Source organism: Pteropus alecto, unplaced genomic scaffold (genome assembly GCF_000325575.1).
Source record: "Pteropus alecto unplaced genomic scaffold, ASM32557v1 scaffold105, whole genome shotgun sequence".
NCBI classification, from domain to species: Eukaryota; Metazoa; Chordata; class Mammalia; order Chiroptera; family Pteropodidae; genus Pteropus; species Pteropus alecto.
This window is the reverse complement of record NW_006436294.1, coordinates 2,183,404-2,200,050: the sequence shown is the minus strand read 5'-3', so window position 1 is coordinate 2,200,050 and position 16,647 is coordinate 2,183,404. Positions and strand designations below refer to the sequence as shown.

Here is a 16,647-nt window from a genome sequence, read left to right as displayed (position 1 = left end):
CTTGGAGTTAAGTCTTCCATTAACTGAGTTCCATTCAACTGAAAAAAATCATAATCAGAAAGCAGTTCTGCCTGGTTACTGGCCTGTGAGTGCCTTGAAAGTACTCCATAAGGAACACTCAGAAAGCTTCTGTACCCTGACGCCCCGAGCCGGGCCCTGCCTGCCTCCTCCCCAAGGAACAGGCCACCTGGTGGTCGACCAGCGAACCCATCATCCATCAGCATCATTGGGTTATTCGTCCATTCTTCTGCCCCCGTGAGGGGCCGGGGCCAAGGGTCCAGCACCAGAGATACACAACTAAATAAGGCACCGTCTGTGCCCTCGGCGGCAGTTCAGGCTCAACCCGACCACATTCTCCATTTGGTCGAATTCCAGAGAGTTTGTGGCTGAGCTCACTCTCAAGGTCATAAAAATGCAAACATTCAGAAACTTTCATGTCTCTGTGTAGTCTGTTGTCCTCAACGTCTGCCCCAAATGCATTAGCTTAAAATGTTCTGCATTTACTGAGTAAGGCTAATGTCTCTCTGTCCTTCAATCAAATCAAATTTTCTTCTGGTCCTTTCCATCTATCACATCTGAACCTCTTCTGAGTTCCTACTCAGAAAGGGAAGAACATCCTGGGCAAAGGTCCTGCGCTCGCCCTGGGCAAAGAGGAGGAGAGGGAATCAGGGAAATCTTCCCAGGGAGGGAGGGACTTGAGGCATGTCAGTCACCAGCTGGGAGGGGGCATGAGACGGAAAGTCGCCACTAAAGCAGGGACATATTATTGACAATAAAATACTTTAATACGTGGAGAGTAGAGTAGCATAGGTGTTAAGTCTGGGCTTCCATTCGATTTGATTTCTCCTATAAGCTCGTCAGTTAGCCTGTTAGTGTTTCATGGACGCTGGCGGAAGACATGAGACTGCTGGGTCAGAGACCAGGGACCTTATTACTCACCGCACAGCCAGCAGCATGAGCCTCGGTTTGTGCTGGCTCCTCTCTGCTCCTAAGTCCATGCGGGCTGGCCAGCGGGCCCAGACAGAGGCCGGCCCACGTGATGGGTTGCAATATAGGCCATGAGCGTTGAGCTTGAGGAATCCACTGCCTGTAGCGAACAGGAAGGAAGCTATTTCCTCAGGTTTCATGATCGCTCGCTGCAAACACGACCCTGGAAAACGACCCAGATAGAAAGCAGTCGGGGCCTCTCATGCTTAGCCTTACTCGGAAAGCACACGTGAGTGTGAGGCGGGCGGAGGAGCGTCCCCCGACACCACGCCAGCACTGAAGGAGTCTTGAATCCTAGGTCTCATGCCGTGAGCCTGGACTGATCGCAGTTGCCAGACTTCTTTTAGCCTTGGTTTTCTCATCTGTGGAATGGGGATGATGCTTCCCTTTCAGGTGATTAGTAAAGATTACATAAGATCACTCTTCTGGGGACACAGTGGGGAACAAAAGATGGGTCTGAGCTCAGGGAAACTAGTCGCGTGGAGAATCTTTTCAGCTATACAAAATTATACAGTGTCAGAAAACAAAGGCAGGAGAAGTAAATACAGAAGGGAATACGGACCATGATTCAGGAATACGAAAGCTTCAAGGAAATCTCTCCGAAGGGTGGACGTTGGACCCGGCATCCTGAGTTAGGAATATTTAAGCAGGCTGTGGGAAAAGCATTCTGGGCAAAGCTAATAGCCTGTGCAAAGGTCCTGTGCTTGGCATGCCGAGGTCGGGGTAGCTCGAGCAGAGTAAAGAAAGACAAGGTGTAGGTAGTGGAGTCAGGCAGTAGACAAGGACCAGCTCTCGCAGGCTCTTGCAGACCGCGGTAAGAACCTTGGATTTCATTCCAGATGTGGAGGAAACCCACTGGAGACTCGAGCAGGTGAGAGGCGTGAGCGGAGAACAGCATGGACAGGGCACGTAAGAGTGTAAGGTCCGGGGTGTGAATTGGGTCCTCCCGTTACTACCAAAGCTAGACTGTCAGTGTCTCGTGGATCCTCGTCAGAGACGAGGGCCTGTCGGAAAGATCTCACTCCTTCCATGCCCGGAGCCTGAGCTCAGAGGGAACTCTAAATTTTAGGGAAGATGATATCTCTGTCGAGACTAAGCTCAGGAGTCAAAAGGGAGCGAAGGCTCTTGGGACCGGGGCCAGGTCCCAGCCGATCAAGAGGCACGTGTTCTCTAAGCCTGCCTCTGTGCCTGTAAAAGAGGGAGGTGAGCATCCGGGCATAGTGTGGGGGCCTCGTGAACTTAAGTCGAATCTGGAGACCATGCGCTTTGTCTCTATTAGGAGGAGGAAGCAAACTCGTCCTAATCATCGATTATTCTCCACCGAGAATAAAAATGGTGCGCAGCTCTGCGTCCACAACACACACTCAGACGCCTGTCAGCAAAATTCACCGGCCAGTATCTTCTTGATACAGAGCGGGTTTGCTCGTTTACTGGGGGAGGGAGGGGAAGGCTAAAGGACCCCACAGGGCGCAGTTGTAAAGGACAGAGAACAGCTGGGCCACCTTCGGACCTCGTCCCTCCCTCCCGCCCCGTGCTGGACACCTGGAGAGAGCCCCATGTCCCTCACACGTAACCTCGCGTGGTCCCTGCGTCAGCCGAGGGTGCTCACCCTCGAGGATTTGCCCTGTCCCATTTACAGGTGAGGAAGGCTCTCGGCGGCCACCCAGCTGGCGAAATAGAAGCGCGGGCGCCTTCGGGCGGAGGGTCTTGTGTTGTCCACGCGCTGTCAGGCCCGGGCCTGCCGCCCTGTCCCACCTCACGCACCCTGTGCTCTGAGGCCCAGGGTAGCAGCCAGCCTCTTCAAAGGCCGCCTCTCACCACTGCGTCGTAGGACATAAAAGGGCAGCTGAGCGTTTTGAAGCAAAATGGGCAGAACAAGAGGTTTCGAAGACGCTGTGTTCCCCAGGTGGGAGGCCCTTTGATGGGCAGCAGGAGACAGGCTGTGCAGCCTCCTGCCCCCAGCCTCAGGGGACAGAAGGACACTCCCCCTGGGGCGCCCCTGGCCATAAGGGGGAGGGCGTTGGCCGTCTTGAGGGTCAGCGTTCCTTGCCTCCTCCATGGGATAGAGGCTGAGCGGAGGTTGTGAGCACCTTGCGGGAACAGGCAGAGTGGGGAGCAGGGCCGAGCGGGGACACAGTTGCCCTGCCTGCGTGGACACACCCGCCGGGGAGGCCGAGAGGTAGGTGCGCAGCGTGCGGAGCGGGGCCTGCCCAGACCACCTTTTAGTTTTCACTCGTACAGAACGCGACCCGGGGCCCTCCGGACTCCATTTCCTCCTCTGTGAAGCGGGCAGGTTAGTAGATTCGGTGAGTGAGCAGGAATAAAGCTCTCGAGCCCAGGAAATGCCCGCCCTCCACGAGATTAACGCAGAGATGGGAGCGGATGGGCTGCTGGCCCTCGCCGAGGCCGGAGCTCTCCACTGTCTCATTCTGTTCGCTCGGTGACACCTGTTGTCGTTTCTGATTTGCACACCAGGGCGAGGTGTGGTGTGGGTGGTCACGTGGCTTGTCCAAGGTCATGCAGCTAAGCGAGCTTTGGAACTGCAACTCCCATCTTCCCGCTTTCCATCTGGACCTGAGTTCTCCGCCTCCGCCCACTGCTGACCAGATGAATGACCCTGAGCAGGTCCTTTATCCTGGCTAAGTCCCTTTGGCCAGTAAGTCATCCGACGAGGCATCTTTGTGACTGCTGATTACACGAGGCGGGGAACGAGGCGAGGGCCTTGAAGCTCCAGCGAGAACGTGAGCTTTCTGGGTGTTCCCCAGTACCTAACACCCCTATGGGGTTTGACACACGGACGCCGCCGGGCCGGGCATCGCCGCCGGCATGGCCACTGCAGCGCGGGGCTTTGCCTCCTCTGTTAAAGAGCCGAGGGGTGCCGGTGCCGGTGCCCGGCGCACAGCTGTGGGTGTTACGGACGGGTGCCCCACGCACGTCCGCCTGGGCTTCTCCAGGACTCACCGGCTGCGGGTGAGAAGGGGAGACAGATGACAGACGTCACTGCCATGGTCTCTCTCTCTGCGGCTCCAACCCCGCGCCTGCCACTCCCGGCTCTGCGGACGCCTCCCGCCGTGTTCTCCTCCTTCCCGCCCGAGCCTCTCCAGGGGGCTCCCTGGCCCCTGAGGTGTGGCCCTCGCCCACCCGCTGCAGGCGCCCATGTTCCCAGGCCTCTGGGCGGCTGCCAGCAGCCCCTCCTCAATGGGGCATGCTTTCCCCCCAGTATGGGGCTCAGGAGGGGGTGGCCTGGCCCAGGGTGAATGGGTGGCCCTTCCTGCTTTTTTTTCGGAGCTGGTCCAGGGCAGCTTTATCCCGGTGACCTCAATAGATGCCGGGACACCCCTCCGACTCTTGGTTTCCGGGAGGATTCACGCCGGACACGTGCTGTTGTTGGGGGCTCCTGCCCGCCCTCAGAACACTGTGCGTGCTGGGCTCCTCACCGCTTTGCCGCTGGACCTATCCTGCAGTCTGAAGCCCCACTCTGCGTGTCACCAGAGATTGTCCCCCAACCCCTTCAGGAGCCTTCTGGACACCCCTGTGAATCTTTGAGTTAAAATCTCTCATGCAAGTCAGGAGGCATGGGAAGAGTATTTTCTCTTTGAGCCTCATGTCGACGATCTGAACCTCTGCTCCGGACCAGCCAGGACCCCAGCCTCTCACTCGGGCATAAGCTCTTTAGAACCTGTGACAGACCCCTGGGGCGGGCAGGCTTCAGGGTTCTGAGTAGACTCTGTACTGCCCAAGTCGGGGTCACCCCTTTTTCTTCCCTGCGGGCAGCTGACAGCCGGGACATGCGTGCAGCGTGACCCCCCTGAATTCCTGACCACGTTTCACGCTTCGGATGTTGTATAGATGTGTTAGGCCTCAGAATTTAGCGTGCACGTAAGAAGATTTGTGGACTTAAATTCCTTTTGTGTGGCTCAAAATATGAAAATGTGCCCAGCTCCTTGTCACGGGCCCCCGATCCTGGGTAGATCGTGTTTCTAAGGGACGCTCCTTCGGGGAACCTTGACTTCTTCCTCCAGCTCCCCATAAAAAAAGTGGGCAAGAGGTGGTAGGATAAGAAAAGAAGGATTTGCAAGCACAAGAAAGGGCTCTTCACTTTGCAAATGAGAGACTCGAAGCTCAGGCAGCCCACGCAACAACCCTGGGGTCACGGCGCAAAGGGCCCAGTGAATTTCGGGGTTTCCCCGCAGGGCCCTACCCCCAGCTGCAGCATCCATGCCAACAGCCAGACCGCTCCACCTCCGGCCTCCGCCGGCCCTTCGTCCATCCTGTCTCAGTCCGTGAGGCTTGCCGAGCTCCTTCCCCGGATGTGCCACGCCAGGGCAGCCGGGCGCGTCTTGGAGTTTGGGGCCCGGTTCTCCTCTCGGTGCTGGCACGCTTCTCACAGCTCTGTGTGTCATGGGACAAGTCACTTCCCCTTTTCGAGCTCAGCTTCCGCGTCTTGTCTGAAGCACTGGCACGGATGACAGAGGGCGGGGCTTTCCCGGCGCTCTGGGCGGGAGACGGAGGCACTAAGGCGTGCCAGTGTGACTCCGAACACGTAGGGGCGCTCGCGGCGTGCCAGGCGCCACTCAAGGTGTGTCAGCTGCTCTGCCTGATGTCCTTCTTGGCACAGCCCTGTGAGGTTGATACCGAGCTGACGGATGAAGAAACCGAGGCGAAACTTCAGGCAGAAAGGTTCGATGCCGGGGGTCTGGAGCTTACAGAGTTGTCGGAGACGTGACGGGGGTGCGGAATGGGACAGCGGTGGCAGATCGGATGACAGCTGCAACCCGCCGGCCCGTTGACTTGCCCCCTTCCCTCCCACTGAGTGCCCACTCTGCTGGCGTGAGGAGATTTGCTATGGCACCTCTGGGGACTCTCCGGGCCCTACCCTCTCCCCCAGACACGTGCAGGACGCCATGCCAGGCTCCAGGCATGCAGAGCGGCGGAGAAAGATACCATGGCTTTCACTTCTGGCTGTGGCAGAAGCTGGTGCCAGAACATTTCTCCCAGCAAGGACCATAAAAACTGTGTCAGACAGAAATCCAGCTCTGAAGGTGCTGGAGAACAACCAAGGCTGCCAGGACCTGGTGAGGGGCGGAGGCCCCGGAGGGAAGGGAATGAGAGACACTCCTGCCGCCTTTCTGCCCGAGGTGTGTGCTGGCTCATCGGAGGGCTCAGAAGACAAGCTGAGAGCTGCAGCTGGGTGTGTTGGGCAGGCAGTCTCACAAGGCTGGGCAATAAAACAACAAAAACAAAACAAAACAAATAAAATAAAGTAGAATTCAGGACCACCAAGTCAGCCAGAATCCAAGGAACCGAGAGTCTAGAGCAAAGGGAACCACAGAGAAGAGAGCCATGTTTTTGCACCTCCGTTATTTTTGAAGGCATCTGCCAGTATCTAAGGTGCGTGGGACCAGAACCTACGAAACCAAGCCAAAAAGAGCAGCCGAGAGGCTACAAGGCGGGACCGAGAGTTTGGCAATCTCCCAGTCCAGGGAAGCCAGAAAGTGGAGATGACAGCCCGCAAGGAAGTGGTGGCTTGGTAGGCATCCCAGCTACCCTTTGAGAAGGGCTGTGCCCCACCAGGAAGGGCAAACCGGAAATAACCATCTATCATAGGCGACTGAGATGCAGCCTTAATTATCCCAATCCCAACTGGAACAAGGCGATGTGCCCCAGCACTACCTTCCCACCAGGAAGAAACAACTTCCTCTCTGAAGAAGGACAGCCTCAGCCAGAGCCTCCACGTTTTTGTCGTACACAGTATCCACAGATACTACGCCCAGGGACAGAAACGAAAAACCAAAGAGAGATAAAGAGAGAAAACAGACAATAGAAATAGACCCGTATGTTATCCAGATGTCACAGGTGTAGACGTGGACTTCGGAATTACTGTGGCGAATGACGGCAGGAAGATAGATGGTGAGATGGAGAATTTCCCCAGAAAACTGGATGGAAATTTAGTTACTTGGAAGGAAATTCTAGAACTGAAAAATACGATCACTGAAATGAAGAACTAACGTATCATTCAGACATATTAGACACAGCAAGAGAGAGGACGAAGAAGGTAGTGTCCACTGCGAGGCATTGGAATGACGACAGATTTTCAAACCCAAAGGAGCGTCAAGGAAGAAAATGCTGAGAACGGGAGCGAAGGTCGATGACATAGAAGGGTTAGCCATGGCCACCTCGAAAGACCCAAGAGGAGGCGGAAGCCTGGGTCACAGCACCGGCTCTGCCTCCGTCTGGCTCTGTGACGTGGACAAACCACTTGCCTTCTCTGGACTTTGGCTTCCCAGTTGGAAAATAAGTATGATTTCCCCCAGTTGATGGGAAGATCACGGGGAGCACGGTCGCAGCTCTTTGTTCCAAGTGCTAATATCACCGCCAACCTGCAGTGTCCGCCCAGACATTTCACCAACAACCACAGTGCAAGGAGCTGTGTGAGGAGCTGGGAAGGCGCCCGGCCTGGTCACAATGACTGCCCCGTCCAGCCGCGGTTTGTTAAGCATTCGAAAACCCATACCGTCCGTTCCTTTGGTTTTCCGAGCATTTGAAATAGTTCTTCTCTCAGTGCTGGTCCCTGCAGCCATCCCCCTGCTGCCAGGGGAGTCACCTTTCTTAGAGATTTTCCGTAGGGAAATCCATACTTTCCGAGTCCTTGAAAGGGCGCTGACCTTTGTCAGCACCGTGCTGCATGTCACTCACATACACGACCTCTGTGCCTCCTGCAACACTTGGGTATGTGGCTTTGCACTGACCGCAGTTCTGCAGATGGGACTTCGGGGGACCTGTGTCCTCGCCTCCTCACTCTCCTCTTCCTCTTGGTTTGTTTTTTTTTTTGGTGTGGCGGGGGCGGGTCTCATGGCCGCCTCCCTCACTGCACATTTGACACAGATCTTTGGCCCGTCTTGGCCCAGGTTCCGGGGCTGGCGATCCTAGGTGCTGCGGGCTGCCTCCCATAACAGAGCACAGGGAAGTCAAGCCACACATTCTTCCTTTCTTCCCTGGGGCCAGGGAAGGGGCGGAGGGGTGTGGTCTTACTTTTCCACTGCAGCTTTTCCAATGCTTTGAAAGCGCTAATTGATACCAGCCCAGAAGCATCTGCTGGTAGGTGTGATCCAACAAGCACCCCGGCCTTGGAGATGAGGCTACCGGAAGGAGCCGGATGGATGGGAGGAGGATGTCTCTGTGCCCCTAATACTGCAGCTCGGCCTTGCCCTCTGTCCCAGAGGAGCCAGGACCTTGTGGGGAACCTAGTCTCTCACCCAGAATCAATTTGATCGACGCAGTTTAATAGTCATCTGTTTAACTGAACTTGTCTCTGCCCTTGCCATTGGGATGTATTTAGCAAGAGCATCCTGGGCCCTGCTCATCACAGAGACAAATGTAGCGAGACCATGTCGCTCTTTGGCCCAGACCTACCAGTGGGATACGTGTCACTCAGAGAAAACTTAGTCTTGATTACAGTGTCCACAGCCACGCAGTCTCCACCTCACCCACACACGTGCCGGCCCCTCTCCTCCATGCTGACCCAGGCACTGGGGCCCTGAAGATGCTCAGGGAGCTCCCACCTAGGACCTTTCATCATGTGTCCCAAACATGTAGCCCAGTGGCACAGCTTAGGGCACAGCAGATATGTAGCCGGTGAATGAACAGGACTTTCTTGAGTGACAGCCCAGCGAAGTAAGCAGAATCTCTGCTATCGGTCCCATTTTCCAGTTCGAGGAATGGTTTGGAGAGTTTAGGTAGCTCGTTCACGGTCACACAGCACGAGTGGTACAGCCTGGTGGCGATCACAGTCCCCTGACTCTTGGTCAGCGCTTCCTTGCTCAGATCTCCTCGCAGAATCCTTGGCCCTGGCCTTTCTCTTCGTTCACGTCTTCGTTCCTTCGGGCCATGCGTGTGCTAGGGGACAGGGCCATACCGATGAGTGAAACTGAGTTTCTGTCCCCCTGGAGGAAGCTGTACGGGGTTGCAGCACATCCTGAGCTCCGGCTGTCCCCAAGGAGGCATCGTGGGTTTCATCTGGCTTCCGGGTAGCCACTCTTGCTACGAAAAGCTAATCGCCCTTCAACTGTCACTTTCCTGGAAAAAACTATATCCTGCTCGTTGATGAGCTACATTTTGAGGATGGGGAGGAATTGGTCAGACAAACAGAGACTGGGGCACGGTCCACATAAAGGCCCACGGAGTCATACTCCAGTGCGGAATTGTGACCACAGTTGTTCTCTGCAGAAGCCGGGAGACGTCAGCGAAGTCTGGGCACTTGTGTGGTGGACGTCTGAGGACTTCCTGTCTGCGTTCTTTGATTAAATACACTCCCCTTTCTCCACATCCCTCCAACGACGGCCATCTCCATCCGAAGACCGGAGAACAGATAGGGGTCAGAGCCTCTGTCCCTGTTCCGATGCCACAGCCCTTCCAAGTTCATGGAATCAGGGGATCGTGGGTCTGGATTCAGATCTTCTCGCTCCTTCCCCCATGACCTTGGGCAAGTCACTGCATCTCTGTGAATCTCAGTTTCTGCCAATAACAAAATAGGAAACCGCTGCCCAGCTGGCAGTATACTTTGAGGATGATGTGAGGATTACGTGATTACAGTAGATATGTGTGAATGTGCCATCGCGTCCGGCTCTTGGGGGAACATCCAAAAATAGTCATTCATTGAAAATGGGAAATTAAAATTTAGCAGTCGCTCAATAGATACCAGAAGCTCGGTATCTATCATTTGATCTTATCTTCACAATCATTCTATGAGTAGAAGCCGTAGTATCCCATTTTACGGAAGAGGAAATCGAGGGCCAGGTAGGCCAAATAACTTTCCCCAGGCCACACAACTGGTGAACCGGAACTTGAACCTGGGCCATCTCAGGCCCACGTGATGAGACCAAGGCTAAGTGGTAGAGGTTGAATGTTAGGGTATGTGGAAGCCAGGACAACACGCTAAGCAACCCCTTTTGTTGTTGTTGAAATTAGAACCCACAAAGAATGAAGGAGAGAGAAAGCGGTTTGTACTTAGCAATCTCTGTGTGCAGCGCTCTGTCCATTCGTCATGGACTCAGCTCCCAACTTTGGCTGAACGCTTAAGTGTGCTAAGTCTGGTTGCAGGAAAGATGGGCGGACACCTTCTGTATCCCTTAGCAACTTTGCAGAGTCGGCGTTGACCGTCCATTATATACATATACACTCCAAGGCTCAAGAAGGTAAATAAATTGTCCTTAGTCACCCGCCACATCAGCTGGACAACAGAGCGGAAGATGATGGAATTCATCCCGGAGGAGAAGGGGACAGAGAATGTTTTTTAAAAATAACAACGTAATAGAATTTCATCCTTTTTTTTTTTTTTTTTTACCTTTTCTGTGTAGATGACAGACAACCCTCAGTGCCTTCATCAAGCCCACTGCCTACCTGCCACATCACTGGTGACAACGTGGACAGACCTATTTCTAATAATTAAAGGTCACCACATATCATCTCTTCTGGAGGACAGTGACAAAGACAGCTTCCCTCTGTCCTGCACTGTGAACCTTCTTTCCAGGTCCTCACCCCCGAGGGACCCAGGGCTGTCACAGAGATTAACTACCCTTCCGCCTCATTTGGATGGAAAAGGAAATCACTGGAATGAAGTTTGATTAACATTTCATCAGGACACGTCATCGGCTGCTTAGAGATTGCTGACGCAGCTGGCTACTTTATTTTCAGAAGAGACGAGTTTTGTGCAGGAAGAGGCATCCCCCCCCAAGTGGTCCACTGAGCCTTTGGGTGTCACGGGGCGATGTCCAGCACACCAGGGATGGCCAGCGCCCAGTGGAAGCGAGGTCAGCCGTAGCGGGCCGTGAGGCCCCGTGGGGACCGCCGCCTCGCCTCGTGATTGCGTGTTTATCTCTGGGATTTTTCTTCCAAGTTCCTCCGTGGCTAGGTGCCGCTTCCTCCAGCGCATCGCCGGGAGACCCCATCAGGAAAGCAGAAATGGCAGCCATGAGGAGAAGGACCTTCAAAGTGCTCACCTTCCTTCTCTTCTTCATCTTCCTCACCTCCTTCCTCCTCAGCTACTCCCACACCATGATGACCACCACCTGGTTCCCCAAGCAGATGGTCCTCGAACTCTCGGAGAACTTCAGGAAGCTCATGAGCTACACTCACAGGCCCTGCACCTGTACCCGCTGCATCGGACAGCAGCACGTCTCGTCCTGGTTCGACGAGAGGTTCAACTGGTCCATGCAGCCGCTGCTGACGATGCAGAACGCGCTCTTGGAGGAGGACACGTACAGCTGGTGGCTGGTGAGAGCCGGGGCTGGGCGGGGACCCGGGGCTGAGCGGGGGGCCCCCGGCCGTGGGCCGTGCAGGATTCACAATATTGGTCATCTGTTCATTCGAAAACTGTTTATTGAGGAACTCCTATGTATAAATCACAGCAGAGGGTTCTTCGGGTACGCTCCGGTCCTGAGCACTTGCAGTGTTGGGGTGCACAGAGGCCCTTCCGGGGAGCTTGGCTGCAGCCACTGCCCTGGGGATTTTCAGAGTGCACTCCCCACACCGGCAGCAGCGCTGCATCGCCTGGGGGCCTTTGGCAATTGCGGTTCTGGGGCCCAGCCCGGCTCAGCCTGCCAGAGTCAGGATCCGCAGCGCAGTGGATCCTGGCTGATTCTGATTTCAGAGCTTAGAGCTGCCCCAGGAGGTCTTACCAGAAGCAGGTGTTTAATCCTGGATCATTGTTGTTCTTCCATTATAGTGAAATGATGTTCATCATCTTAACCACGTATAAGTGTGCGTTTTTCAGTGGCATTAAATATATTCACGATGTCGCTTAACCATCACCACTGCCTACACCTGGCACTGATCATCATCCCCTCGAATACTCTGTACCTGACTGTCCCCACCCTTCCTTCCAGGCCCTGGCAGCCACCGCTCTACTCACCTGTCTCTGCATTTGATTCCTCTAGGGACCTCCTATAAGTCGAATCACACAGTACTTGTCCTTCTCTGTCTGGCTTATTTCATTCAACATAACTTTTTCAAGGTCCGTCCATGCCATTGCATATATCAAAACTTCTTTCTCTTTTTTTTTTTAGGACCGAATGACATTCCATTGTATGTCTACTCCACATTTTTTAAATCCATTCATCTGTCACTGGATTTTTGGGGCCCAGCAGCAGGGTGGCAGAGCCTCCCACCCAGGATGACCTGTCTTCTTCTGTCCTCTGCCCACAGAGGCTCCAGCGGGAAAAACAACCCAATAACTTGAATGACACCGTCAAGGAGCTGTTCCAAGTGGTGCCTGGCAACGTGGACCCCCTGCTGGAGAAGAAGTTGGGGGGCTGCCGGCGCTGCGCCGTCGTGGGCAACTCAGGCAACCTGAGGGAGTCTTGGTACGGGCCTCAGATAGACAGTCACGACTTCGTGCTCAGGTGAGTGCCTGGACCCTCGCCCAGGCCCCCCTCGCTCTGCTCACGGACCCCTGAGAGCTGAAGGAGGCGTCTGGGCTCAGGGTCAAGAGGTCAAGGTCCCAGCCCTGCTATTTCCATACTTCACCCGGGGGCCCCAGGCCCCTCGCTGCACCCTCCGGACCTCAGTTTCCCCATCTGTGCACTGCTGGGTGGAGATGGACTCAAATGCTCCTCTGGCTGCAGGAAGGACATCACGCACGGGCAGTGCCCCGTGGCTGGGAGCGTGGCGCCGTGGGCCTGGCGAAGCAGCAAGATTAATCTGAAGACTCGTTTCCTCTTTAAGATTCATCCCATTTTGTAATCTAGGTCTTAATAGGACTATATGCTTTTAATATAAAATATATTTTTCTGTCTCCAAGTAAAACAGATGTTCCAGGAAGATGCCCATGTCCCTCCTGGGTTCCTTGTAATCGCCACTGCACTTGACCCAGAGGCACGAGTGTCCCAGAGTGAGAAACACGAGCACTGGTGCGGCTGGCCTTCCCCAGGCACCTTCTAGAATCTTCTCCTGTTCCCGTGATCTCTGACTTTGTCCTTAGAGTATTCGCCTGGCCCCTTGGAGCCTCAGCATACCTGGAGTTCAATGGGAATGTCCATGGCGAGGGGGCGAGGGTCACGTTCAGGGTCAGCAGACCCGAGTTCAAGGCTGTGTCCTGGGACAGAGTCTTTGGGCTCTGATTTCTTCAACCATAAAATGGGACCGTAAATTACCTACTGGTCACGGCTATCATTACGGTTTAACGAAGAGTGTCACTCGGCCACGGCAGTGCCTCGCACTTAGTAGGTCGTCAGTGGTGGCGACAGTTGGGCTCATTCGCGATAATAAAAGAGGAAATCATAGCAAAAGGCTCCGAGCTGCGTCTGCACCGCGTCCATTTTGCAGATGAGGTCACGCCGCAGGCTGGCGGAACTCAGCTGTCCCCGGAACCGGTGCCCATGAGACGTGATGCGTGTCCGTCTCTCCCGTCCCCTCTCAGGATGAACAAGGCCCCCACTGCGGGATTCGAGGCCCACGTGGGAAGCAAGACCACCCACCATCTCGTGTACCCCGAGAGCTTCCGGGAGCTGGCAGAGAACGTCAGCATGGTTCTGGTCCCCTTCAAGACCACCGACCTGGAGTGGGTGGTCAGCGCCACCACCACGGGCACCATCTCCCAGTAAGTGCCCTCGGGCCATCTCACGGAGTGTCCGTCGCTGGCCCCTCACTGCCCCTCGCTGCACGGGCGCCTCCTGGCCCCCGCCATGCTGTCCCCTGTCTCATGGCCTTGCTCGTCCACCCCCTGCCTCCCCCTCCCCGATGCTTCCGTCTAGAATGAACGAGCCTCACAGCCCACGGGCCACCTCTGACCCTCTGCTCTCCCTGCTCCTTCACCTCCCATCACTCTTAACTCGCCCCGACTTCAGCCTTCTTCTTCCTCATGACCCCCAAATGGACCACCACAGGGTGCTCCCTCACACCCCTGGCAGCCCCTGGGGAAGGGCCCTGCTGGAAGGACTCAGCACTTGTTAGTTCCGAGCCCTCTTTATCTCTGCAGTGCTCCCGATGATGACAGCCGCCAGCTTCTCTAACTGAGAGTGGCCCCGGGTGGGCGGGGGGCAGGTGGGGAGACGGGGCGCCAAGCATGTCGGCTCTGGCGTGAGTCATCAAGCACGTGCTTCCTCGAGACAGGGGCGGCTCACATCTTTTGAGCATCTGTTTTGTTCCGGGCACCGCACGTGACACTGGACACATGTCATCGGACAGTTCTCACAATAGCGTCATCCTTCCTCCATCCTCCCAGGGAGGACCCCGAGGCTTGGCCCGGTGTCGTGCCCAAGGCTGGACTTTACACAGAGCCAGGCTCATGCCTGGGTCCTAAGTCCTGACTCTTCCTGAAGATGAGTGGATCCAATGTCCAGATGGCCCAAAGTCTCCTTGTGCGATGCCCAGTTAGAATTGAGGTGCAAGAATCTGGGGGGCTGTGCTCTCAGGAGAAGGGCAGTGAAGGAAGCGGGCTCAGCTGAGGAGGAGCCGGGAGGCCTGGTCCCACGGGCTTCAGAGTGAATTGTACCAGGTGACCTTCATCTTGGGGGCACATAGACCCTGGCAGGTGAAAAGGGGGCAGTGTGGGCCTCATCAGCCAGCACCCCAACAGTAGAGGTAGGTGCCCTGGCCTGCGCCGTGCCCCTTCCGGCTGTGTGGGCTTGGAGCAAGTTCCCCCCTTGACCTCTCTGGACGAGGCCCAGAACAGCAGAAGGCCCTCGAATTAGCCAAGGTCGCCCTCCAGTGTCCGACGGGTGCCGCTGCAGGAGGGTCGGGCTGTGGCAGGGGCTGAGAACCCAGTGTGCCTGCCCTGCCTCGCCCCCGCCCTCTGCAGTGCCGCCCTTAGAGCTGCCTGAAGACAGCCGGCCGCCTCCCCACATTAACTGCCTGCTTTCTCCCCCGCAGCACCTATGTCCCTGTGCCCTCGAAGATCAAAGTGAAAAAGAATCAGGTGAGTGGAGGCTCGGGCCCCTCGTGCCCTGAGCTCAGGCCCGTTTGTCAGGCTCTGCAGGATGATAGAATGCTGGGTCTTGCCGGGACCCCGGCTGCCGGAGGCCATAGCCCCTGCTGGAGACACCTCCCCCGGGAAGGAAGCCACCTGTGAATCTACAGGGCAGAGCCATGGGAGGGACAGCCCCCAGGGAGGCAGTGCCCTGAGGCCAGGCTGGGGGCTGATGAGTTCACCCTGAATAAACCTCACCCCCTCACTCAGGCTGTTCCCAGGGGCTGCATTAGGCTCCCTGCACGGGCACACCCTCTGCGGCCTGGGAAGCCCCCCTCACTGTGCTCCAGGCAGCTGTGGGTGATGGGACCAAGGCACACCTGACACCAGGACACCCCCGGCTCGGCCGCCACTGGCTGCGTGACACTGAGCACAGTGCTAAGCCTCTCTGAGCCTCAGTGTCCTCGTCGGTAACACGGGAAGTCATTTTATTCAGGCCCATACCAGGTGGGGCAGCTGGCTCCGTGCGCGTGTGCTGCAGCGACGGGAACCTCCTTGTCCCCACCGCAGGCCGCGGAGCCTCCTCCTGCAGCCTCCCCACCCAGGGCTCAACCGCCTTCTCCGCTTTATTTCTCTCCCTGGTCGCTGAGTCCTCTCCCAGCACCTGCTGTGTCTGAGACTTAGGTCTCTGTCTTTTCCCACGAGAACATAAACCCCATGAGTGCAAGGGCGTCAGCTCCGCTCCCCGCTGTGCGCCCCGTGGCCACGGCCGCGCGTGCCACCTGTACGGGCGTGGCCCCCTTCCCCAGCCGCCGCGCGCTCAGGCCCTGCTCTTCCCCGCAGATTCTCATCTACCACCCGGCCTTCATCAAGTACGTCTTCGACAGCTGGCTGCAGGGCCACGGGCGGTACCCGTCCACGGGCATCCTCTCGGTCATCTTCTCCCTGCACGTCTGCGACGAGGTATGCCACCCCCCAGCCCCGCGCCCGCTGGCCACCCGGGGGGCTGGGGGTCCTCATTCCACGTCCCCAAGGGAGGCGGCGAGAGCGTCTGTGGCCGGGCTGGCCGCCATCCCGGCTGCCATCCCGACCCGGGCCCCACCGGAAGCCCAGCTTCCTCGTCTCTCACAGGTGCTTCAAGGGGGAGCAGTGTTCCCCTGGAACCTTCTCAGGGGCGGGAGTTCGGGGCGAGCTCCCCAGGCAGAGCAGGGACCAGCGGACGGAAGCTCGGACTGGGGGGCAAAGTCAAGGAGCAGAGTGTCATGGGAGGGCCACGTAAGGCAGCCGTTTCCATCTCGGTCGCTCGTTAGGGTCATCGGTGGCACTAAATCCCAGCACCCAGGCGTCCCACCATCCACGAGATCGAGAACCAGTGGTCTCGGGAAGCGCTCATTCCCTGTTGGGGACTTGCCTCACCATCTGCCAGGCTGCGCCTGATTTCCATCGATGCCCTTGACCGTTCACTGCCACCCCGGGCAGAGGGGCAGAACGGGGGTCACGGCGCCCCCCTCCTTCCTCCCTGGCCCTGGGATCAGCTGGGGAGGACCCCTGGACCAGCAAGGTATCAGCCTCAGGGCAGAAAAGAATCAGCTCTCACCACCTGCCCTGTTTTCCAGATGAGGAAACTGAGGCCGCGAAAGAGGCTGGATGCTTGCGGGGTGCGGGCCGCTCTCCACTCCGCCGGGCCCCTGGCTCCTCGAGCCTTGGGAGGAGGTCGCGCCTGCCGCAGAGGTGGCACGGCACCCTGGGGCCAGCGC

At 56.7% G+C, this 16,647-nt stretch overlaps 1 protein-coding gene across 3 annotated transcripts in view; it reads left to right on the top strand.

Moving 5' to 3' along the window:
* ST3GAL1 (ST3 beta-galactoside alpha-2,3-sialyltransferase 1) overlaps positions 1–16,647 on the top strand; it is a 62,559-nt gene that overhangs the window by 41,464 nt on the left and 4,448 nt on the right. For all 3 annotated transcript variants that reach the window (XM_006912932.3, XM_025047603.1, XM_025047604.1), the window contains exons 4-8: positions 10,344–11,259; positions 12,190–12,386; positions 13,403–13,582; positions 14,854–14,899; positions 15,734–15,853. In XM_006912932.3, the coding sequence (XP_006912994.1) occupies positions 10,948–11,259; positions 12,190–12,386; positions 13,403–13,582; positions 14,854–14,899; positions 15,734–15,853 (855 nt within the window). In that variant the 5' untranslated portion in view covers positions 10,344–10,947. The remainder of the gene's footprint in view (positions 1–10,343; positions 11,260–12,189; positions 12,387–13,402; positions 13,583–14,853; positions 14,900–15,733; positions 15,854–16,647) is intronic.